General features: G+C 35.2%; 1 protein-coding gene across 1 annotated transcript in view; it reads right to left on the minus strand.

Moving 5' to 3' along the window:
• The window catches only part of EPHA3 (EPH receptor A3), a 352,910-nt gene that overhangs the window by 41,137 nt on the left and 284,643 nt on the right, over positions 1-27,130 (minus strand). The window contains exons 8-12 of the mRNA XM_047099501.1: positions 24,457-24,559; positions 23,684-23,751; positions 18,303-18,428; positions 11,501-11,686; positions 1,457-1,518 (exon numbers count right to left, since the gene is read on the minus strand). Coding sequence (XP_046955457.1) covers positions 1,457-1,518; positions 11,501-11,686; positions 18,303-18,428; positions 23,684-23,751; positions 24,457-24,559 — 545 coding nt within the window. The remainder of the gene's footprint in view (positions 1-1,456; positions 1,519-11,500; positions 11,687-18,302; positions 18,429-23,683; positions 23,752-24,456; positions 24,560-27,130) is intronic.

Here is a 27,130-nt window from a genome sequence, read left to right on the forward strand (position 1 = left end):
AGAATATTTGTTTTTGAAATGCTTGTGAAAATAATTGCTGATAAAACTGTGTTTGCCTTGGAGTGCCTGGGTAGCTCAGTAGTTTAAACGGCCAACTCTTGATTTTGGCTGAGGTCATGATCTCACCGTTAGTGAGTTTGAGCCCCACATTGGGCACTGTACTGACAGTGTGGAGTCCGTTTAGGATTCTCTCCCCACCTCCCCGCTTTTACCCCATGTGCACACGCATTCTCTCTTTCTCTCTGTCTCTCTCAAAAATAAATAAACATTAAAAAATTGTTTGCCTCGTGAATATTAAAATAAGGAATGCAATTTCTCATTTATAGAAAATTTAGAATTCTCTTCTATGATAATGAATCATCCTATTCTATCTATCTATCTATCTATCTATCTATCTAATATCTATCTATCTATCTATCATCTATCTATCGTCTATCTCTCTCTCTACCCATCTCTATTCTATAGCGCTGAATTCCTTTTTTAATTTTATTTAAAAACACTTTTTAAGTTTATTTATTTCTTTTTGAGAAATAGCATGGGCAGGGGAGGGGCAGAGAGAGAGAGAGAGAGAGAGAGAGAGGGAGGGAGAGAGAGAGAAAGAATGAGAGAGGATCCCAAGCAGACTCTGCACTATCAACACAGGGCCTGATGAGGGGATCAAACTCACTAACTGAGACATCATGACCTCAGCCAAAACCAAGAGTCAGACGCTTAACCGACTGAGCCACTCAGGCACCCTACTATAGTGCTGAAAGCATATTGAGGACAGAGTATATGTCTTTTTTAATCCCTGCAGTCACTGGTGATTGGCAGTGCCTTGTTTTCCATAAATTTTTTGCATTTCTTTGAACAAATTTTTACTGAAGTAACTTAAAAAAAAGTTTCTAAGTTTAAATATTTAAAACATAGATATGGATGCACATCTATTACCAAAATGTGTCTCTGGTGCTTGCTTCAGCAGCACATATACCAAAATGGTATCTCTGAATTAAGACTACTTTGGCGTTGTAACACTTGCTCATTTTCTGAGACCAAAGCTCTATGTGAGCGAGACATGTTCTTCCTATAGCAGTCTGAGGTTATTTTAAGTGAAGACAAGAGAATATTTGTCTTATATCAGTGTTATTTGTGTCTTACTAAAAGTCTTTTTTTAATTTTTATTTTAGCCAATGTGAATCTTGGCAGTACAAAAAGCTGAAGCAGATTGCATAGATTTGTTTTACAAATATAAGCCATTAACCTTGGACACTGCAAGATAAAGATGCAATTTTAGTCTTCCTCTTACTATTTAGACCCCCCAAATTTCAGTTCCACTTTAAACTTTGTTATCTAATTGCTGGCAAGATATGAGAGGTTGCCTCTAACATCTTTAGCATTCATTCCACATTTATGCATATGTGTATATAGATAGATAGGGATAAGAGATATGTGAATATATATAAAATCTTCTACTTACACGTAAGAAACTGTCCAAGGAACCATTCTCCATGTATTCTGTGACAATCATAACTGGTTTACCTGGATATATGATAAATAACAAACAAATATCATGAGATGAATATATATAGAATACACTATGATACACCTGATGAATTAAAAAATGTAAACTATCTTCCCAGTTTTAACAAAGAAACATTTTTCAATAGAAAATAAAACTAAAAAAAAAAAAGGAAGAAGATTGGTTTTCAGAACAAGGGCCTATAACCTATGATATCTAAATTGGCTTATTTGGCATGGCTCTTTGTGAACCTAATATATACCCCTTTTATTCCCTTTAACTGCATCTCAGCTGATCTACAAAATCAAGTATTTCTGCTTTCCAGCCCAAGATAGAGCCAGGATTTCCACAATCATTTGTATTTTCTACAGATATTTATAGAACTATGGACTAGGTGCTCCTTTTTATGCTGGTTAGAGCAAGTAAATCAAAGTCCCCATCTTCATGGATCCTACATATGATTTTCATAAAACAATTAAGACTAATAATTATAACTTTTAAAATCTGTATAATTAACATATTAAAAATTATAAAATCCATGTTTAAACGGAAAATAAAATTAAAATTGTTGTTGGCAGTAACTTATAATAACCATTTTAGAAATATGTGGACTTAAATGCCATTATACCTTTTAATGAGCATTTAAATGTATTTATATGGTCTTATTGTATGCAAAAGTAGCGACCTGAACAGAGTATGCTGTTACTTTTGGAAATTTATGCTGTGGGAAACATTTAAAATATGAAAAAGTGTTAGATAACAAAAGTGCTAAGTATATTTATATAGAGATTCACAAATAGAATATATGTTAAGCCATGGGTAATAATTTAATACGATCGTTGGGTGTTAATTCTATGGATTATTTTGAATTAAAATGAGAACTCTGAAGCCTAGCATTTTACATTATTGTTACACTTTAATATCATGTGAACAAAGCTGAAAATATACTCTATATACGTTATGACAACAACTTGGAAAATAAGTAACGCAAAATGAACTTTTCAAAAAAAAAGAAATATGGAAGATGGATATTTTTTTATATATGGGAAACACTAGTAAATTTTTTGCATAGTTAGCATTATATAACATTACATATATACACATATATATTACATACATACATTATATCACGTCATCTTCACATCATCCTATGCTTTAGTAACATATATTATTCCCATTTTATGATGCCCTCAACCAAAAGCATAGTGGATTTAAGAAACTAGCTGAGGTTACATAATTAGCTAGTTCTCTAGCAAATCCTTAACATGGCTGTCTCTGATTTCAAAGCCTACACTGTTACTACAATATAATTCTCTTCCTTTATTTTTGCTGTAATATTGTTTTAAATATAATTCCATTCTATTACAAAAAGAAGGCAAATTACTTGCCTTCCATGTCAGGAGAACCTGAATCAAGTCTTGAGTGAGCACTGCTGAAAGACTTTGAGCAAATTGCTCTTTAACAAATATCGATGCATCCCTAATACAGAATACACTTTTAAGCTTTCCTCATATGTTCCTTCTATATCATGAAAGTTAGTTTGCTATTCTGGTGATAGAAAATAGCGTTCTTTGCTTGCTTTCTCCTTTCATAGGTAAAAACTCTTAACTCACACTAGTTATGAATTATGGCTTGGTATCATGCAGGTTATACTTGTTATATTTAGCATTTGAATGCATCCCAAGCTATATGTCTTATTTAATGAGAGGTAAAATATATTTAAATTCTATAATTTTCAGATAATTTTTATATATGTAACAATCGATATACCAATCTATCCTCCATTAAGATACTGATTTAGTTATATATTTTGGGTAACATCATATATATCTTGTTAATCTGGTAAATGTCTGAAAAGCCATTCATTTATCCGAAGGCTTAAGCCTCCAGAACTTGCTTCTTCAAAATTCTAATTAAGCGCTGATTTGACAATATTCAAGACAAAAAGGAAGATTCAACATTTCCTTGGAAACTTCTATCTCTCTTGAACTGATAAATCCACTGCCTAAAGACTGATCCCAGAGACTGACCCGAAATTAAAAGAATGGATGAACAAACCAATAAATGAACGAAAGAATGAATGAAATCTTTCATAGGCATGTTCTCCATAAATCACTATAATTTTCTATGTTCTTGCCTTAATACAATTCTGTGAAGAATAATATGCCTGCAAAATTCAATGCACACATTAAGTGTAGTCATAGATAGTTTGCCTCACACAGCCAACTGTCAATTACAGTGGCCAGTTACTGTGTTTTTGTACTACCTAGACCTTTGCTTATCACTCGTTTCCTTCTGGCTCCCAGCCCTATGACCATTTCATTTCTTGTTAGCATGTCTAGTGGAATGTTTGGCAAGGGAAATAAAAGTAGCTGAAAAATCAAACCAGTCAATTAAGCCAAAGCCCCATGACCATTCAGAAATCAGATCAGGCTGCATTTAGCTCTAAACTTTAGGTATTTGTAAACACATCAGTTAAGATGGGCAAGTCTGAAAATATGCTTTACATTAAGTTCAAAGATGCAGCAAACCCAAACGTACAGACAAAGAATAAACAAAATCACAAATATTCTACCTTGGAAAGCCTTAATTTTTAACTTTTTTTTCTTTTTTTTTTTAAGTGTCTAAGTGTCTATTCTGCCTTAGTTTCACTTGTGCTTTTGATTATATAAATAGGGTTAAAGGAAAAGAAACTCTCCATGACAGTGGTGAGAACTAGTTCTAACATGTATTAAATACAGCTGGAAATCATAAAATATCAGCTCGTCCGTACATGGATGCAATGTATTTCTATCCAAGTTTGCATGCTCTTTCATATGTATTTTCAAGAGCTTGTATCATTCGCCGCCCTCAGAAATCCTAAAATGCATCTGAGTATCCATACTAAACTCACCAAAATTATTGCGGGATAACTGGCTGAAGTGAAACTCCAATAAAAATGAGCAAAGCAAATTGTGCAGAGGAATTTTGCTTTTGTTCCTCAATTGATTCTTGAGTGTAGATAAAATTATGACCTTTTATAATTAAAGGGTTACAGGAAACAAATCAGTCTGTTACAGTCAGTTGGTTCATTTCCTCAACTATCCCCAGTGGCTCAGATATATTACTAATCATGAACCACTGTTTGATGACAGAAGAAATGTGATTTTGAAAACTAAGATTTCCATGTTCAGCACCATGTATTCCAACCACAACTTTCTAATCACATTTTCTATAAAAAGAAGAGCCGGAAAATGTAATAAATATACAGCCATACATGAGATTTTTATTTCAACTATCAAATAAATATTGGCTTTAGATTAAAATGTTTTCATTAAAACATAAAAAGTATTTATCAATGATTGAAATATTAAAAATTACTGGAGTGCCTGACTGGCTCAGTGCGTGGAGCATGCGACTCTTGACCTTGAGGTTGTAAATTCAAGATCCACATTGGATGTAGAGATTACTTAAAAAAATAAAATTAAAAATAATTATTGAAATTTAATTCATTTTCAAAAGAAATGCTATTAATTCCTATTACCGGTAATTGTATCTCACATACTCTATGTCTCATTTTCAAAAGACTTAAACATACTCTAAACACAGGAGTATGGTTTATAAAATCAAAACTTTGACCTTAGCAGCCTGCACTCATTGTTAGTATCATGGAGCTAGAATCAAGGAGGAAGCCAGAAAGCATAACCAGGAGAAGGAAAAATAAAAAATTAAAAAACGACAAATACACCTCATTATTCCCAGGAAAAAAAGACTAGAATCACTTTTGATTAGAAAGAAAATGTTGCGGTTTTAGATTTTCACGTACTATGTCTGACTGAGAGAGATATTGCGATGACCTAGAGTGTTTTTCTGTGGTTTCCCATTATCATATAAAACTACAGGGTAATCTTTTCCAAATTCAATTTTAATCAAGACATTATTCATTTCCAAAATGACCCCTATTACATCCACTGGTCTAGGAGTTAATGAGGGCAGGAACCAACTCCATGTTGGTTATGTTCTAAAACTAGCACCTAGCAGAGTGCCAGTTAAAATTGATCATCTCGGGGCACCTGGGTGGCTCAGTTGGTTAAGCGATTGACTTAACCTTCGACTTCGGCTCAGGTCATGATCTCACGGTTAGTGAGTTCTAGCCCCGCGTGGGGCTCTGTGCTGACAGCTCAGAGCCTGGAGCCTGCTTCAGATTCTGTGTCTCCCTCTCTCTCTGCCTCTTCCCCCACTTGCACTCTGTCTCTCTCTTTCTCAAAAATAAATAAACATTTTAAAAAATTGATCATCTCATGTCTATCATTTCAGGGTGTCTAAGGACAATCTCTTTCTTAAAAATTAGGCTAAGAAACACTTTCTCCCAAGTCTTCTTAAACAACCATGCTCCATCAATCTCAGTATGCTGAATGCTTTACATTCAACTGACTTTACGTTTTTAAAATTTATTTTTGCTTAATTTGAAACAAAATTTAATACTTTCAAAGACAGGAACAGATAAAAGTACAGCATAGGCAACGTGGTCAATAATATGCCGTACATTTAAAACAAATATATCATTGTACATCAACTGTACTAAATTAAAAAAGACAAGAGCAATATTTCTACTCTCCCTTTGAATACAAAGCTTATTTGCATAAGTACAACAATAATTAATAAATATAGTAATCTGAATGTGCTCAGTCTGATTTTATAAGGACAGCTTAGCATTTCCCTTTTCAGGCTTTCTACCTTTTATTTATTTTCTTGTTCAACTATAGAAATTAAGGCCTTAGGTATATTAATGAATTAAAGTGGTAATAGTAGCATTCTCACTTCTACTTTAAAATAAATGTGTTTATGTTTTACTACTAAATATGATGTTTGTAGGCTTGTTTGTTTTTGTTTTGGGGTTTTTACATCTATGAAACATACATATTTTCTATGTAGGATGTGCTAAGAAAACTTTTTAAACTAAGGTGTTTATTTTCTGCATCCATCGAGATTGGCTTTTTCTTTTCTATTAATGTGAATTTCCAGAATGATTAAATAGTAAACCAACTTTGCCTTCTTGGAATAAACTAAACTTGAGAATTATAAGGAATCTTTTATGATACATTGTTAGCTATGGCTTTACAATTACTCGAGTGTTACTGATTTTTTGTTCATGAATTACAGTTGTTTTCCTCTCTGAAAATATTATTCTATGCTTTGGTATCAAGATATCATTAACCTCATGAAATAAGGGTGTTTTTTTTTTTCTCACTTTCTGCAAGAATTTGTGTATGACTAGAACTACTCAGACAGTTATTAAGTATATAATTATAGCTCTTCTTTAGGAGAGTTATTGTAGATTTAAACTAGTGCTCTTTAAAAGTCAGTCTTTGGGAACATGTGTCATGCTCTAACAAATGTTGTTAAGTTGCATTTAACCTTTCAAAAATATCATAAGTTCATACTATTTAAATGGGGAAAATAGACAACAACATATTTTTTTGTAATTCAAATGTGGCCAATATAACCAAAAGATATAAATGGGCAATGTTGGAAAAATAAAGAAAGTTCTTAAGCATGTAAAAATAGCATTCCCTGTCTTATGTTTTTCTCCTATATATTCAGCAAAGATTTTCCTAATTTTGTTGCTGTGGACACTAAGAGAGGCTCCCGACTCCTTTCTCAGATTAGTCATGAACGCATGAGAACTTGGGTTACCAGAGTTTGTTTTAACAAACTACTTCTACAAATTATTAATAAAATAAATATAACACATATATGGACTATATTAAATACTACAGGGAGTTAGTACTCTTAAGATAAGTACAGAAGAAAACCCTTAGAGAGAAGCAAACAGGACAAAGCAAGAATTTGGCATCGTCACCACAGAATGATGTCTTATTTCAGCGATATTTTTTTTATCACATATGCAGGAGATAGAAAAGAACAAACAAATGACTAAGCTTTTGGTGGAAGGTGGATGCTCATACCAGCATAGAAATGTTTTAATTATGAGAAATTGTCCTAATGTTCTGCTCACTGTATTCCTTCATGATGCAAAGTTATAGTTAAATTGCATTATTATTTTTTTAATTTTCAGAAAATAATCCCTCTCCAAATACAAAAACACATCAACCTTATCTAGTATAATTCCTTTTATTTCACTGGGTGAATAGTGGCCAATGGAGGTCTTCTTGGAGTATCAACATCATTTGACTAATGGTGTGATGGCAGAAATATCAAACATTTGCTAAAAACAAGTTCCATCTTTTTGAACTCCAGCTAAAATTGATAACACATGTTAGTACCAAGTTCTGAGCAGAGACTGTGCCCCCAGCTTTCTGCTACTTTGAAGATCAGAGACTCTCTCACCTTCTCTTGTTTAAGACCATCAGGCTCAAAACGTATCATTAAAATTGTTTATGGCTCAATTCAAATAAATGAAAATATAATGATTGAATAAAAGGCTTTCTCTAAAAGACTTGAAAATGATACATTATAACAGACCTAGTGTTTCAAGCATATAATTAATAGCAGTAGTTTAAAAAATTATCATTGAGCAAAAAAGGGAATTGTTTCAATAATTTTTTTTTTTCTACACAGCCAAGATTAACTGATAAAATCTCAAGCTTACCAGAAGTGGTAATTTAGATTTTCATGGCTCTATTTCACTTAACAATGTATTCCTACATAATCTTATTTGATCTTTAAAGTATCTGGAAATAGTGAAGTAGAACTGCTCTTCCAAATTACAGGTGAAGAAAATGAGTCCCTGTGACTGGTTTGATTCGCCAACGGTCTCACAACCAGTTGGGTTGAGTCAAAACTACAACTCTGAACCTCTGATTCTTTTTTTTAAAGTTTGTTTGTTTGTTTGTTTAGAGAGCACACACACACAATCAGGGGAGGGGGAGAGAAAGAATCCCAAGCAGGTTCCATGCTGTCAGCACAGACTGTTGGTTGAGTATCTGACTCTTGGTTTCAGCTCAGGTCAGGCCCGAAACCAAGAGTCAGATGCTCAACCAACTGAGATACCCAGGTGCCCCTGATCCTCTGATTCTTAATCCAGATACCGATATAATTGTTTTTTTTTTCCTTAAAACACAGGTTTGTTTATTAAATTATAAGCTCTACATCACTCTTGGGGTGTGTGTGTGTGTGTGTGTGTGTGTGTGTGTGTGTGTATGTTTCTAAACTTTGCAATTGGATTGTTTTAATAGTCATATATTCTCAGGGAACAAAGAAAATAACAGGAGCGGATGAATAACTTCTGGTGATAAAATTGCCTTATTTATAAGTTAAATGCAACATATTAACTTTATTCTAAGGACTGCTGTTTCCTCTCCGATGTTATAGGGTACCAGACTTAGAGGTTTTAAATATGCCACTAAAAGAGTTCAAAATCTAATTCTAGGTCTGCTACCCTATTATGTTCACACTATATGAGATGACTGGGATCTGTATAGTCAGATTTGGCAGCCTCTTACATGCTTATATGACCAGGGAGATATATCAAATTTAGAACTTTCACCCTAAGAATAGGCAGTTGTAATCCATATTAGAATGTTACAGAATCAGACTTGAATAAGGTATTTAATGGATAATACCTGTGGTTTTTAAAGTCTTTTTTTCCTCAATGCAACTTTTTTGTTTTTTTCATTTTGGTCTTGGGGATTGTTTTATGATTCTCTTTGTCAGCTGACCATAGTTCATATTTGATTATTTCATTTTTATATTTCAAGAAATCCTGCCATAATAATTATGGTTTAATATTGCTCATCATTCAGTAAATGAATTTATAGGTAACATCTAGTAAAATGTAACAAATCAGTTTCAATAATACATAACACTGGAAATCAAAAAATCAATTTACATTTGATAAAATATAAGACCCTATCAATGAATGTAAATTTAAACCTAATATTTAGTTTATCATTTTTATCTCATTTTTTTCTTAGGTGTAGGTGTTGAAGTTAGGTGATAATTCTGCCCATGCTAAAATATAACGATTTTTTTCCATCACTCTCTGAGCGATACATGCAATTACACAACTGCACTTCATGCATTCAATTTAAAGAACAAACACTGAAGAAAGACCTATAGGAAGAAGATGTTGCTCTGTTCCTCATTCAATCAATCAATCAATCAATCAATCAGTGTCTTTATTCCTTGACATTGGTAAATTAAGTATCCAGCATGATCCAGGTTCTATTTTAGTCACTGATTATAAGAAACGTGGATTCTTGCCCTTTATGAGTGTTTACATTTTGTTTTAGATGTTAAGGGTTATTAATGATCTCCAGAAAAATGTTGAAGCTTGAGGGAGTCTTTGGTATGATCAAATTATTAGGGAAAATTAAAAAAAAATCAAGATATAAAAGAATAAGTAGAAGACAAGATGAAAATTAGAAACCCATTTTTGTTCACGGTTGGGGACAGAGGTGAAACCAACAGACCAAGTTTCCAATGCCATCTCTAGCACTTTCTAATTAGACAAGCGACTTGCTCTTTATAGTTATTTTTTGTTCAAATGTAAAATGGAATTATTGTATCTAACTCACAGGGTAGTAGTGAGAATGAAATGATGTCCATAGTACACTTTCGGGCACATAATAGTGAATGCATAAAGAAAACCTTATGAAAACTGGGTTAAAAGAAAAATGGTTACATAAGTACAAATGCATTTCCTCCTTAGTGGGGCTCAAGATGTGGACAACCAGTCGGTGAGGATGCTATAAAGGAGACTAAATGGCTAATTGACTATTAAAACATTAAGTTGTATGGTCTGGCCCTGGAGGAACAAAGGATCCCAATCCTTACTACTACTGTCTTTTTATCATTACTTAAAAAAAAATTAAAACAAGGTCTTCATCAGAAAATATTTCAGTGTTATTATTAGTATGGCCTAATTTTTAGGAGCATCAAGGGAAAAAATGCTTCTTACAACACTTAATGTGGGCTTACAGTTTATGGTTAAATTCTACATTGCTCAGTTCTTAATCCCATTTATTATATTACAAACTCTAAGGGAAACCAAAGTACATTTCAATTATGCCATGCTCTTGTGAGAAAGGAACTGCCTTTTTAGTCACACCAAGATGAGAATAGGTATTAGTCCCATTTGGAAAGTGCTCCATGTAATGTTAAAGAAAAATATCATTGTGAAAAATTTAATGTGTAATGTCTGTTGGTAACCATAGAATATGTAAATGTGGTGCCAATGAATTATCCCCTAAAGGATGCCAAATTTCCTGCCATATGTTGTCTTTCGCTCTAAGTAGTTTGCTGCCAATTTAGCTTATTCTTCATCCTGTGCTCCAAAATCTCGAGGAAAAAAAAATCCTAGAGCATTCTCAAGAGGTTTTCATTGGTATTGGAGCCAAAAATCACATATCTGCCTCACGGGATTCCTTTTGAGTCTGGCTGGAGAAACTATCATGGAAATAAGTTTAGATCTCTATCATGGGCTGTGAGCCAGAGTTTCCCCAGACCAGTCAAAAATCCATCTGGGACTCTAGATTAGAATTATTTGAAATCCACAGAGAACCAGGAAAAGGCCTTGGGTCTAATGTGATCCCACTCTTTACAGCTCAGAAGTATTCCCCAAACCCCCATAATTTCCCTAAAGCCAGGGGGGTAAAGATTTGGAAGTTTAACTAAAACTGGTGAACAGTAAAAGAAAAAGCAGCTAGCTGGGAGTTCCGCAATTCCTGTCAAAACTGAGTCATCGTTTTGCCTTGCTAGTCCACGTAACAGAGACTTCTCCACAATTCGCTTAACTGCCTTTTCATCAATGTGTCTTAATGTGGTCCTTTCTTTTTAGCTCTTAATTTTTTTTCAGTTTTAAAAGATGTAGAGTAATACTTTCAATATAATACTAAAGGCCTATGCTTTCTTGTCAAAGAAAGACATGGCAACCCCAAATAGTCTCTGTGAGGACTCACATAGCTACGAAAAAAATGTCAAAATTCTGAAATGATTGAGTTAGGGTTTAAATAACCTCTGCTCAACATAGGCAAAAGTCAATCTTTCGGCTTGACTTACTTTTAGTAACAACTCCCTCCAATCGAATGATGTTGGGATGGTCAAATTGTCCCATAATGCTTGCTTCCCCCAGGAAGTCTCTCCTCTGCTTTTCTGTGTAGCCCACTTTCAGGGTCTTGATGGCCACTGAAATTTCTTTTTTTGAAGGGAGTTTTAAGCGACCGCTGCACACCTCTCCAAATTCACCTGTTAGTATAACAAAACGACAACAAAAGGTAAGGAGTTATATAATAAAAATATTATCAACAGATAATAATAGATTTTCAGATATTATTAGCAGATAATAAGAGATAATAAACTGTTCCCTGTCAGTAATTCCATTCAAAGTATTTACACCTTTGACCTGCAAGATATACACTTAGATCTCCAACTTAATTTAGAACATGATAATTGGAGACTCCCTAAGAAACCCCAGAACATCCAGAACCTAGTAGGAAATGGACCTTGTGAGTAGCCTCATACATTTTGAAGTACCACACTGTGAACAATATAATATGAAAAAGCAGGAGGAAAGTATGAAGGCTATATCTAACAGGGTTTTAGCTCCTTGTTCTCATAGCCACCATCTCCTCAGGTTAATCAACAGACCAACATATATATTATCGGTTGAGCAGTGGATTATATTTCAGATGTTTCTAGTCATTCTGTTATTAATAAGAGGACCAATTTAGTTATATACTCAGACTCTCTGAAAATGAGAACAGAAGCATCTGCTACCAATTCATTTTATTGGAGTATTGGCATGTTGCATTATTGACATACGAGTTGTAAAGTTCTCTGAGCTTCTGGAAGGAAGAAGATGAATATAGTATTTTCAAAAAAAGGTAGCATATTTTTTCTACAGAATCACTGTAAATATTTTCAAAGTCTTCAATGAAAAATCTTGTTTTAAATGTACAATTAATCCAGAATCTACTGAATTTGGAATGTTGGTGACATTTAAATAGTCTAACCCTACTGGTATAAAATTGCCTAGAACTAGTTTGGGCACTATCTTCATATATATTGTTATTGAGAAGATTTACCCATAACTCTTTCATCCTATTTTGAACTTCCTGAGAGCAGAGGCCCTTTACATTCATTTCTCTGTCCCACTGCTTGTCATGGTAATTGCCACAAAGTAGTACCACGCATAGAATGCTCCTTGTTCAGAGAGGAATTCCTAATATTGTGCAGATTACTAGATATGATTTGTACAACACTTTAAAAAATGTTTTTTAATACCAAATGAGAGATTTTTCTGAAAAGGATTAATTGCATAATTCATTGTTAGGCTGTCTGTGGAATGGCAGAGGATTCTTGGTCCAACCTTCTCACTGTGAGTTTTTGTACAAGCTCCATGCCCCATGGCTCAGCCAGAGAGAAGCTGTCAAGAAGTGAGATGCTTCTTCTCTATATTTTGTTCAAGCAAGTGGTTCAACCCACAAAAGCAGCAGGTTGTCCTATTGATTTACCAGCTGCATTACTACAAATGACTTGCTTCTCTCCAGGAAGCTCTAAACTTCCCCAGACTTGACCCCTTTCTCAGGAATCCACTTTTGTCACTGTTTCAAAACCATGACTTATGCTGTAACTTGTCAAAGTCACATAAGGTCCAAAAGCAGTTATTTATACATTTTAAAAATAAATACCCATCAGTTGGCAACACTATGACCGATACTGAAAAACACAGAGTTATAATGCTAAATAAGGCAGGTCTAATTTCTTCCCTTTGAAGGAATACAGAGAAGATAGCAGTATCTGTGGCTAGAGTGTTCTTTAGGATTATAGGGAGAATCAGGGGTAGAGCTTGAGAACATTGATTGATCTTTTGAAATCCAAGGAAGAATATGTCATTATAGAGTGTGAATATTAGGAGAATTGTAATGCAAAGTAAATCATTGTTAGAATCTATAAGCAATACTAAGACTTCCTTTCCTTATACTGGGCTATTGGAACATTGCCAGAGAGCTCCAGTTCATGCTGCATAAACATTAACTTTGAGCAAACCATAAGAAAGCATCCATAAATACATTTCTATTTTCTGAAAGAAAGTTCTGCCGTTATCATGAGTCAATATGCTGCAATGGACCATGTATTAAATTTTGATGTTATCACCACTTATTCAATGTGACAAGTCACTTGTCAGTAGATTGCAGGACAGATAATACAGTGCTGTAGGACACAGAATGGATTCTAGGGCCTAATTGCCTCTGTCACTTACTGTGATTTTGAACTGGCATCTTTTCTTAAAATATTTATTTACTTATTTTGAGAGAGAGAGGATGCATGTGTGTGGGGGAGGGGCAGAGAGAGGGAGGGAGAGAGAGAATCCCAAGCAGGCTCCAGGCTCATGAACCTTCACATCATGACCTGAACTGAAATCAACAGTTGGGTGCTCAACTGACTGAGCCAATCAGGTGCCCCTTGAACCAATGTCTTAACCTCTCTGTACCTTTCTCTCCTTATCTATAACATGGGAACACCAATTGCATCTAACTCATGAGGGTTTTTTTGTAATTAAATGAATTAATGTACGTAAAGATGCATAGTGTAATCTATGTGTTAGCCACTATTTTCTTCTTTGAGTTCCGACCCATCTTAAGAAGGATAAACTATCTATCTACTGCTAAAGAGTTAGATCACATTGAAGAGTGAATACAAAAATGCTTTTTAAAATGTCAAGTTCTGTATTAATGTTAAGAAGAGATGGTTGTGATGATGATGGTGATAACAAGGTTAATGTCATGCTGGACAAGTATTTGTAAAGGGCAGCATTTTGTAAAAGTCCTTCACTGGAGAGATCAGAGGAAGAGTTCAAATTTCAAGTGGGTCAATTAGCGTTCCTTTCCTTCTCAAGGAAATATCTGACATATGTAAATGTATATCTACCTTCAAAATTCAGAAAATGTTTCAGTAATGCTAATTTTTAAAAACCCCCAAACTCTGAAATGTGATTATTTCATCCGATAAATACTAGAAATGGTCACCAAGATGTTATACTAAACATAGAAATGTTAAACATTAATTCATTTATCTTCCTAATCAACAACTGTGTTGGAAAAATTAACAAATTTGGGCAAATGCAATGCCCGATCTTTCCACCTAGCCAAATTTTACATGGTCTTATTCAATTTGCTCTGAACCTACAAGAAAACACACACACACACACACACACGAACACAAAAAACAAAAACCTTAGATCCTGTCATTTCTTTTTTTTTTTTTTAAATTTTTTTTTTTCAACGTTTATTTATTTTTGGGACAGAGAGAGAGAGAGAGCATGAACGGGGGAGGGGCAGAGGGAGAGGGAGACACAGAACTGGAAACAGGCTCCAGGCTCTGAGCCATCAGCCCAGAGCCCGACGCGGGGCTCGAACTCACAGACCGCGAGATGGTGACCTGGCTGAAGTCGGACGCTTAACCGACTGCGCCACCCAGGCGCCCCTAGATCCTGTCATTTCTAAGTAAAAGCACAACTATAAGATCACTTGGAAAGCACTGCTTGATTGTTTAATCCAATAACTGCAGTAGTTTTCATTTGTCCTTTGAAATAAAGTATGTTTTATGGGACTGGGTACACTATATTCTGATTTAAGATGCACAACACAAAACTGTTCAAAATAAAATTTCTTACACTCATTTCATCTAAAATAGAAGAAAAAATCTACTTGTGTTTAAGTAGAATGATACTCTTCCCTCGCTTCACATTCCATTCTCCTACTCTTTTAATAAAAGAAGCATAATGAAAATACATATTGAACAATTTTGATGTGTCAACTAAGCACTGGTCATAAATTATCTCAATTAATCCTCACAAAAATGTTAGAAGAAGGCACTAGTGTAATTATCAGTGTCTAATATGGAGTTTGAAATTGGAAAAAAAAAGGATTCAAATTTTGGTTTCCCAACGAATAACCATGTGCCTATAGGTCATTCAGATTTTTAGATCTTGTTTTCTCATCTAGAGAAATGGAGACAATAACTATCTAAAATTAAATACCATGTGAATGCCTAGCATAGGAGTTAAATATATTCTACTTTCAGAAATTTTCAGTATTTAATCCTGAAATACTGGTTGGATTGAAGAGTAAAACTGGGAATTTTAGTCATTGTGCATTCCATTATTAAAAAATTTACTACTTTGAGAAAGTTAATTTGTGGCTTAATTTTAATTTTGTTATTTAAATTTGTTATTTGTTATTTGGTATAATTCTTCTGATTATCCAATGTATAAATGAGAGTTTCTGTTATTCCTGTTTTTCTGTATGAAACCTCTGACAGAAAATTAGAGAATTAGCCCACACAAATAGGGTCTTTCTTCATATTTGACTGTGAAAGTTCTGTCATTGACCACAAGATTCAGCCTTTTAACAATGGAAGATAACTGCTAATCATTTTAGTATAATTATAAATTTTTTATGCACAACATTACTTTAAAAATTTTTAAAGGATATAGGAAATGAGTAAGTGTATAAATGCAAGAAGGCTTGCCATGAATAGGTTGTTATTGGAGTAGTTGTGGAAATGGGTAGTATTATACTATACTATCCATTATACTATTAGACAATTTCAGCTACTTTTGTAGATATTTTATATTTTGCAAAAGAAAATGTTAAGAAAAATTGATAGCTTTCAAAATCTTGATTTCATATTCTACCCTTGAAAGGCTAATCAAGACAGACTAGAATTGGATGCATACAATATTATATCTTCCAGGAGAAGAATAATCAACCTTGAAGATATACTTGTTTGCAAACAAAACAGGCATAGTTTTATTGTCCTTAGGAAAAGGAAAATAAGGAAAATGAGGATATTGGCTGCAAAATCCTGAAAATGGAGCACATTTTTTACAAATATGTTTGAAGAAAGAAATGAACAAAGTTGATCTGTCCTGATCTTTCATGAGCATCAGGGACTGATTGTTCAATGATTCAGTGTAAGTAGCCTTTCCTTTTGTTTTATTTATCAGATACCATTTTGTAAGGTTTATTTGAGAGAGAGAGAGAGAGAGAGGGAGAGAGAGCAGGGGAGGGGCAGAGAAAGAGAAAGACACAGAATCTGAAGCAGGCTCCAGTCTCTGAGCTGTCAGCACAGAGCTCAAAGCGGGGCTTGAACTCACAAACTGTGAGATCATGATCGGAGCCAAAGTAGGACACTCGACCTACTGAGCCACGCAGACGCCCCTCAGATACCATTATTAATGAGTGAGTCTTGTCTCACACCACTGTGTTCTAGCGTTATCAGTAACATCTCTCTAGATAAGCTTTTACTAGTGGAAAGGGTCCCAAAGTTCAAGGTCCCCATGTGTCTGTCTGGCCTCTAGATACTGGCTGAGCATAAATGAGTTTCTCCTTCTCATATCGTTTGATTGTGCAAAGTCTTTGTGCTACGTATGCTCCTGAGGTTTCCATGCTGGAGAACAGTGCACTCTTGTGGGACAATAGTAACACCAGAGCTACAAGAACCACGTGCACCACAGAGCAGTTTACAAAGCAGAAGTGTACAAATGAAAGAGAGTAACTGATATTTATTTGTGTTCACTGGATTAAGCACAGATATATGATGAATGTGTGTATTCTTAAGTCTTAATTGTGGAAAAAGAAGCGCATGCTTTATTTTCCTTTTATGAATTACTAGTTTCATATTAGAATATCACCTGCACAGGTGAGTTTTAGCAGGCTGAAATACTAATAAAGTTAGAGAAGATTTACTAAATTATCATTTCATTTAGATAATATGAATTACTCAGATTTTCCTGCTTGAATAATAAATACTGCTACCTTTCTAAATACTGCTTTGTTGTATAGAAAAACAGAGAAAATTATATGCACATTTGTGTAAAGAAGCATCCGTCATAAATATAGTACTTGAAGGAAACATGATCTGATGCTACTCACTATTCAATGAGCTGGTTTCTCAGGCCTTCTATTTCCCACATCAACATAACTACTTTGCATTTGTTTTTAAAATAATATTGAAGAACGAGATGGTGGAGCAGAACTATTGTACAAGATTGTTTATTTTCACTTTTGAGTAGTAGTTTTAATCAAATGCACACTGAATGTCAGTGGATGTCCCTGTGTTTATGTGTAAATGTAAAAATAGTGTTATTTTATAAGTATCTGTAACTTTTATTGGAAAAACGCAACTGCTATTCACAGTCACTCCAGAGCTGTTTGTTAATGGGATTATAATTGAGTCCATTAATGATTAGATTGAAGATGTATCTATATGAAAACAAACTTCGACAAAAATTTAAACTATATAAAGTTATAGGCAAGTATTAAAATGGAGCACTTTATGTTATTTAAACTATCCACTCAAAATAGTTTTGAGGAAGTTTGTGTAAAATGCGTCATTGATGATTTTACTTTGTGTCGCCTTTTTACTGTAATTCCAAAGAGGATTCTAAAATTGCCTGTTTTACAAACTCAAAATTTTCACTTAGTGAGCTTGTTTAAAGTAAGACGCACTTTTATCCTGTTATCCCTGTTTAGTCAAATAGGCTTTGTGACACATGATCGGCATAGTCAGGGGAAGACTGAGCTATTGAGGCTGCCGCCTCTGAAATTCAATAAATAAAAAGCTGGCCATGGTCTGTGAGTCTGCAAGTCTGGCACCTTTGAAATCATTACATTCCATTAAATGCTCCTTCATTTATTTATTGCCTGCCTTTGATGTTGAAATCAGAAAAATGTCCCTTTTCACAGCAGTATAACTTAGGCTTGAGAAATTGCACATTCTTAGGCAGCATTCTTATTCATAGTTGCAAACTTGTAATTAACATGTAGATAGAGAGTGGGGTTACTGTGGTGGTTACCTGCTCCAACAACTTTGTCAATGGATATGTTGGTGGCATCCAGTTCCTTAGCAAACTCATGAACCGCTTGGGTAGGGTCTTCGTATGTGTGTGGGTCAACATAAGTCCTGAGACCTGGAAGTTTTACTGTTTAAGGGAAGGAAGAAAGGCATTATTGTAAAAACTGATTTATAAAAACTTTACTGAGAAAATTTTATAACCATATTATTAGTGAAAAAATATCCCTATTACCATAAAGTGAACCAACTGTTAGTTTATTCTGCAATTGGCAGAGAGGTTGGACTATGCATTGAACGATTTAAGAAACACAATTCCCCATAATGAAACAAAGAGGAACCACAATGAACTTTCTCAGCAAAAACACTACAAGGAAAATGAACATTCAAAAAGGGGAATCTCAAGGAGAAGATTGAGTAGATCCAGTAATTATACCATCAGCCGTAGTGAGTGCACGCTATGACACATTTATGATTCTACAAATAGTGCCGTAAACAAGTATTTATGAAAATGCCACATCTGACAATAAATCAAAGTTTGGGAAATATTTTCAAAAGGCAGTACAGTGACTAAAATTATAGATAAGTTAATTAAAGGATATAAAATGGCATGCCTTTTGTCTGACACTATTCTGCTCTTAGTAACATTCACAATCAAACTCAGCCCTTGTAATTATAGATATACTTAAACCTGTGAGGATATGCATATATGATATGGGTATTATATGAATATACTAACATAATATAAAATTACTGAAATCTTACTGTGTAGCTTTTCAGCATAAAGGCAATATAAATTCTCTATATTTTAATAATGGTGCCAAAAAGCTAAATCCCAAACATAAATTACATTTTTAGCCTATTAAATATAAACCTCCTTCATAATATGTATATTTATTTAATAATTCTGAAGGTGAAAATTTTTTGTGATGTTCTATAATTAAAATAGCATGGATAAAAGATATAGGAGAATCATTTTGGATTTGATTTAATATTAATGAGATTTCTATTATTTGGAAAAAATAAGTCATATTAGAAATAATTTGGAATGTTTAATAAACTAAATTTCTCTACAGTAAAACTAATTTTTTAAGTAAGCTTTATGCCCAATGTGGGGCTTAAACTCATGACCCGGAGAGATCAAGTCGTATGTTCTACCAACTGAGTCAACCAGTCACCCTTAAAACTAAATTTTTATAAAAGGGAACTTAGGATCTATTAAAGTACATAAACATGATCTAACACTAAAAGATATAGTATATGTATTTATATGATAGATTTTTGTTTTTAATTTTGGTAATTTTTTTTAAAATTGGTAAAAAATATTGTTTTAGCAAGGGGCAGGAATGCATAATAGTGATTGTTTTTTCATTTATGACCCTATATTATTGAAGGATATTTTTTATCCTAAAGTAACAAGTAAAATCAGATGTTATCTTTTACAGTATCCCTTTATAATGAAAGCATCTTAATGGCAAATTGCAACTGAACATTCAGTGATGACCAAAGAGGTCTCTGACTCATTTTGTAGTTTGCATGAAATGGATGTAGAGACTGATGACAGCAATTATTCCAGAGAGCCTTCAGCACGATGGACAGTAGGCCAACGGGTCCAGCATTTCATGGTTCGGGCTGAGAAATGATCAGTTCATTGACATACAGGACATCTTCATGAATTCCCTGGTTACACCACATAATAAGTTTTGTTCCTACAAAGTATCCATAAAGGTTTCAAGAGATGAAATAGAGGCATAAGAATAAATGGATTATAAAAAAATAAGTGGTGGTTGGGAAGTAAAAATTCAATTTTCCTCAGTTACTTCTCCAGATGATTTTTGAGACTCTAGAATAGAAATGGGAGGGTCAGGAAGCAAATGGAGAAGAAAGGCTAAAGCTCCTCCTACTTGGCCTGTGTTGACATTGGCACTGCATGCAATGCAACAGCCTCTCCATCCTGAGGCCAAGTGCAGATTATCGAGAAGACACCAATTTGAAGGTTACCTCCACAGAACTGGGGAAATGACAAGTCCTTTGCTCTTGCTTTGGGTAAACTGTGAGTAGAGCAGCTTTTGAAGTAAGAACTTTTGAAGCTTTTCTATTCTGAACAGCTCAGCAAAAAGAATTAGCTAGGTGTCAGAGAACGAAAGCTCTTGAATACTTGTTATTCAAGTGCTCGGCACAAGTGCCTGTTATGGTGTTAATGCTCAATAAATGATAGAGATTACGGACATTGTATGTATTTTGATGTTAAGAATGTTTATTCAAATTATTAATACGATTGAGGTTTCTGGAGACAGGATTTGAGCCAGAAATGTCCATTCCTTTTGAGCTCCCAGATCAGTTTGCAAGCTTCTGCCATTATTGTAAACATCATTGCTTCCTATAAAAACACATGGCAGAGTCACTCTTTAGTTCAGTGGTCTATTATAATTTATTATTTCACTAAAACTATTTCTAATATTATCAGTACTAAAACACTTTACCCTTAAAATAAGCAAACAGATTAAGGAAAGCTATGATACTTTTCTTGCTTAAGAGTAAGGAAAACAGCAAAAGTAACTGTAGACTTACTAAAATATGTTAGGGAATAAAGTTCTGCCGGAATCTTTTTGTATAATAAGTTTAGTTACATTTTAATAAAAGCTCACATCAAAGGGAGACTGGGATATATGATCATCCAGTTTTGATTTATCTCTAGTAATTGTACAGTAAAGGACCAGAAGATAAGGAAATTTAGTATTCCTTTTCAAGTAAAAAAAATAAGGTAAAAATTGGGGCACCTGGGTGGCTCAGTCAGTTCAGTGTCCGACTTTGGCTCAGGTCATGATCTCATGGTTCCTGGGTTCAAGCCCTGCATTGGGCTCTGTGCTGACAGCTCAGAGCCTGGAGCCTGCTTCAGATTCTGTGTCTCCCTCTCTTTCTGCCCTCCCCCCACTCTCTCAAAAATAAATAAACATTAGCAAAATTTTTAAGTAAGGTAAAAATTATTTTTAAAAAAATGAAAAATTTTCTTGTAAACAATTACAAATGTGTTAACCTTGCTGAACTTAAGGAAATCAATTTGGAAGCAATTTACTAGTATCAGAATTTACAAAGACCATTATAAAGTGAGTTGTCAGAAACAATGTCTAACATTTTAAATAAATACTAGCGTTAAACAGCCTTGAATTGTGCTTTAGAGTGACCCTTCTATACCTGTCAGCCCTAGAGAGTATATGTATCACTAAATAATCTGAAAATTCAGTCGCCTTTCCCTACTAAAATCGAATTCATTGCAATTAAATAAAATCATATAAATTGCTTTTCTATCCACACGAAATTTGGGAAACAATACAAATATAAACACACACATCCCCAAGTTAAATGGCCTGTTCACTGTGGGAGCGTTGGCTGCTGACTTTTAACTGCTGACCCCAGAAGTGCCAGGAATCAGGTGATGCAGGATACAAGGCACATAATCCCTTCACACCAATAATTAAGGGCAACATACAGAGTAACTGGGCTGTGTCAAGAAAACCAGATAATAAACACATGCACACGTGTTAAGCTGTACTACTTTACAGCTCGTTCTGTGCAAACACAATAATTTACATTTCCATTTTACCAGCATGAGTTGCCCTAAGGATAGCAAAAAATAAAAAGGCCTAGCCAGAGAGGGCAAGGGGACAGGATCTTAGGAGGTGAAACACATTTCTTTCCTTTTGAAGCAATATTATAGGATTTGTAACAAGACTGGAGGGAATAGTTCATAGCTAGAACTTTTTAAAGTAATACCAAATAAATGGTCTGAAATAAACCAGCTGTAGCACTAAGACGCAGAAAGTTTATGACATGCATATAAGTTATTTTATGCCCTTACAGCTAGGATAAAATGCATTTCTTTTTTGTTTGTCTATCATAAAGACATTGTACATTTGAAGAAAATTAAAGTTTCAACCAATTCCACCAGAAAAAACAAGAGCTAAAACAGACTGGAGTGATAGAGGAACGTGCTTACCATTGAGACACAGAAATTTATCATTGTTCCAAATTCATGAGATTTACAATTCCGATATTAAAAGACCCAAATCAGTACTGTTTTACTCTAAAGACAATATTTACATTGACTATCCAACTCAAATTAGGAACAGTTTAATCCACAGGAATGTGACTGCTCTAATTTATGCATGGCAGCTGTGACTCAGTGTTTCTGGGGGGGACCATGAAAAAAGCTATATAAGCCTCCTGCAATTTGTTCATTCATTCTCTTAAAGTAATCTAAAATGATGAGATGTTGCCATGAGGAAGGTAGCGCTTTGGCTTTTGTGAATTATTCTGTGATGACTACAATGAGAAGGATAGAACAAACCATGCCCTTTGTAAACTCTATCACTGTGTCCAGCTCACATCAGTTTACATTTTGGAACACATTCTCTTTTTCTTTTTTTGCAAGCTACTGTGTGCCTCCTGCATGTTAGCAACAGGTAATCAAGCTGTTACTTGAGTTATAAGGGGAGCTATAGTTTTTAGATGCAAAACCAATGACGGATATGAAGTATCACGCTGAACTGAAAATAATTTTACAAGGCAATAGCGAATCAAAGAAAGTGATGCTTACAAGACTACGTCAGTCATATTGAGACGATCTGAGAGCACGAAAGTATGAGTTTAGTCTGCACTAATTTCCATAAGAACATGCTATTCCCTTTGAGTCCACTGATTAGTAATTGCCACATCGTTTGGAAAATCAAAATGCCTGGGATGATTTGTTTTGCCAGAAGAAGAAAAAAAAAAAGTCAGTCCTCTTATTAGATATAAACACTTTGCTTCCCAAAAGAGTATTTCCTTTAGAAAATATTAAAAGGAGACGAAATTGCTTGGTATTAACATTCGAGGGAAAAGTGCTGGCTTTCCGACCAGTTAGGTATCGTGTAACTCCAAAATAAACAGTTTATTTTAAAGGCTCTCTCCTGGTTGGTTGACAAAATAGACTACGGCGTTTCACATAAACAGAGGCTGTTTATATTTATTTGGGAGTTCGGAAAGGGACAAGGTTCCTATTTAGATTTTAGCGAAGGACGAGAAATAAGGAAATGGAAGATACGCTTTGCCTTTCAGCTACGCAGAGCTGACTAGAGTACATACTCCCCATCATGTACATTATTTGGCTATAAACCATAGGTTATCCTTCACTTTGCTGAAGGATGCTGAAATGTGACCATGCAAAAATTACTTCATGCAGAGCCATGAATTTCCTTCCCCATTTTAAATTAATTTAATCTGCTCAATTCTTTCCTAAAACTCCTTTTGCATTCTCTGCTTTGTGGGCAAGTTATCCAATTATGTATCAATAAGGCTAAAACTAGAATGGCGAAACCAAAGCACCAAAACAGCTTAGGCACTTACAATGTCCATTCCCAAAATGAAGTCTTTTTTCATCAGCACCATGTTTTGACTTGTTATAGCCACAGAACCTGGAGGGAAGTCAGGGGAAGAGAACACAGAAGGAAAATATATGAAAGCAATTATCTATGCTCAGAATGTGCAAAGCACACACACACACACAAAAATAAGGCATTTTCCTCAAACAATTAAATGCTTTAGTGAAAGTTTAATGACTTCATATTTTCTAAATCCTTTATAGAAAGCCTCTTTCTCTGGGGACTCTGGAAAGCTGCCTAATGAGGAGATATGCAGAGTTGCTTCCCCACTGTGCAGACCCCTTCAGTTCAGTTTTTATAATGGCCTTAGAAAGTGTTTATAGTATTTTTTTTTAACAACTGCTGTTAGAATGAATGAAGGGTAAAGTCTCCATTGTCGGCGATTAGTGCTGTGCTGCCTTACCAGTGTTCTGGGTGAGAAAGTGGCAGGGAAATCTGGGGTGTATTTCAAGAGTGAGAGAACAATTGGAAAAAGAGACTAAAAACCGCAAATGAGGTCAAAAGGGAGAAGCGGTATGAGGTTGAAAAGTGGGGCAGGAATTTCATGGAAAAAAAAAAAGAAAATCAAAACTAAAGATGGAGAAACAAAAGAAAGGGAAGGGAAGAAAGAATAGATACAAGCAGAGACATTCTTAGTTGTTAAAATACTTCATTGACCACAGTCTTCAGATTGTAGCCGCAATTCAGGGGAGCGAGCAGAGCAATAATGAGTGGCTGTAAAAGAGACCGCAAACTCACCTCCCTATCAAAACGTAGGTGACCACTGTGAGGAGAATAATGGCCACTGCCGCTGAAATGGCAATCATTACCACTTGGCTGTTTTCACCGGAGATGGAGAAAGCTGGGGGGTGGAAGAGAAAAAGAAGAAAAGGCCAGGCATTAACACACCATAACTAACATCGGCATGGAAAAGCTGATAAATTCAGTCATAGTTACTCTGCTTTTACCTAAAATGTGGCTTCCTGCTTCATACAGTGTAAACAGAATTCCCTGCGTTAGTGTAAAAACAGACAGTGCCTATAAGGGTGCTTGAAATTTCCAATTAGTAAGATAAGATACTCTCTTTCAATGGCATCAATCAAACACTACTTGAGTGCAGAACTTTGCGAAACATCCTGGACTGGTTTTCTGTAGGCTTACTGCAAAGAAACTCATTGGATACACCAGAAGTTATCAGAGGAACATAGTGAACAGGTCAGATTTCCCTGAATGAAATTATAAAAGATTCCTAATTTTTTTTTTAATGTTGATTTATTTCTGAGAGAGAGAAGACAGAGCATGCGCGGGGGAGGAGCAGAGAGAGAGGGAGATACAGAATCCGAAGCAGGCTCCAGGCTCCGAGCTGTCAGCACAAAGCCCAGTATAGGGCTCAAAGTGACAAAAGTTGAGATCAGACCTGAGCTGAAGTCGGATGCTTAACCCACTAGGCCACCCAGGTGCCCTAAAAGCTTTCTAAACAAGCTTAATTATCTTTCAATATCTAGAGTTATTCAAATGTTTTTTTTTTCGTTTTCTTCGTTGTTTTTTTTTTTTTTTTTTTTTTTTTTTTTTTAACACATACCACCAAAAAATTGCTCTCCTACCTTTGTGAATGTCTCATCACTTACTCACCTAAAAATAGTCCGGGAGTCAAACCTGGTCTGCTACCAGTTTTTGTATACCTCAGGAGCTTAGAATGTTTTCACATTTGCTTCATGGTTGCAAAAAGTCAAAAGAAGATTTTTGACACGTAGAAATTATGTAAAATTCAAAATTTGGTGTCCATAAGTAAAGTTGTATTGGAGCACAGCCACATTCATTTGTGTATTATCTATGGCTGCTTTTATGCTACAATAGCCAAGTTGAGTAAGAGCACAGAGGCTGTCTACACACACAGCCTAAAATATTTATTATCTAGCCCTTTACAGAAAAAGTCTACTGACCCTTGAGCTAGACCAGTGCTTCTCTAACTTCAATGCTCATTCAAACCACTTGGGAATCTTTTGGAAAAGAAGTTTCTGATTCAGTCGGTCTAGAGTGGGGGCTGAAACTGTGCTTTTCTTTTTTTAAATTTATTTTATTTTATTTTAGAAGGGTGTAGGGGAGAGGGCAGAGAGACAGAGACAGAGAGAAAGAGAGAGAGAGAGAGAGAGAGAGAGAGAGAGAGAACCTTAAGCAGGCTCTAGACTCAACACGGAGCTTGGTGCAGGGCTCGACATGGGGTTCAATCCCATGGCGCTGGGATCATGATCTGAGCCAAAATCAAGAGTTGGACACTGAGCCACCCAGGTGCCCTGAGATGGTGCTTTCCTTATGAGCTTCCAGTGATGCTGATGCTGGCTGATTCCAGACCATGTTTCGAGTAGCAAGGATAGAGAACACAAATACGAAATCATCTTGTCTTCTCCCTCACCTCATCATTCACTATCCAATTAATCACCAAACTGTTTTAAGTGTTTTTTAGTTCATGTCTTCATTTCTCTTCTGGATTACAATTAGAAAATCCTAATTGGTCTTTATTTGCATGTCTTTCCTATCTTTTATCTGGCCAGTAGAATATTCCTTCTAAACCATCAATTTGATCATGCTGTTGTCATGCATAAAAGTTTTGCAGGGCTCTCCATCACTTTTTTTTTTTTAATTTTTTTTTTTAATTTTTTTTTTTCAACGTTTATTTATTTTTGGGACAGAGAGAGACAGGGCATGAATGGGGGAGGGGCAGAGAGAGAGGGAGACACAGAACTGGAAACAGGCTCCAGGCTCTGAGCCATCAGCCCAGAGCCCGACGCGGGGCTCGAACTCACGGACGGCGAGATCGTGACCTGGCTGAAGTCGGACGCTTAACCGACTGCGCCACCCAGGCGCCCCTTTTTAATTTTTTTTTAACGTGTATTTATTTTTGAGACAGAGAGAGACAGAGCATGAACAGGGGAGGGGCAGAGAGAGAGGGAGACACAGAATCTGAAACAGGCTCCAGGCTCTGAGCTGTCAGCACAGAGCCCAACTCGGGGCTCGAACTCACGGACCGTGAGATCATGACCTGAGCCGAAGTCGGACGCTTAACCGACCAAGCCACCCAGGCACCCCTCTCCATCACTTTTAAGGTAAAATGCAAATTCTGTAGCAGAGCAGGTAAAGCCATTGAAGATCCTGTTCCTTGCCTACACCTCCAGCCTCATATGCTAACAAACTCCATAAGCATCCTAATCCCTAGACTCTAAAATACACACAGCTTCCGGAACAAGGCCTTTCACATGCTCATATTTTAACATATATTGCCCTTGTAGTAAATGCTGATTGAACAAATGAATGAGCGATGTATCTAAAGAGCTTAGAAGAGAGAGTGTGATTATTTGAATACTATCACCTCTCCAGATGCCATTATCAAATGTTCAGCCTGATCAAAATCTAAGTTTGGAAGGATTTCTTGAAA

This window comes from Lynx rufus, unplaced genomic scaffold (genome assembly GCF_022079265.1).
Source record: "Lynx rufus isolate CCGP_SWC_20201006 ecotype Redwood Valley unplaced genomic scaffold, mLynRuf1.p SCAF_5, whole genome shotgun sequence".
Lineage (NCBI taxonomy): Eukaryota > Metazoa > Chordata > Mammalia > Carnivora > Felidae > Lynx > Lynx rufus.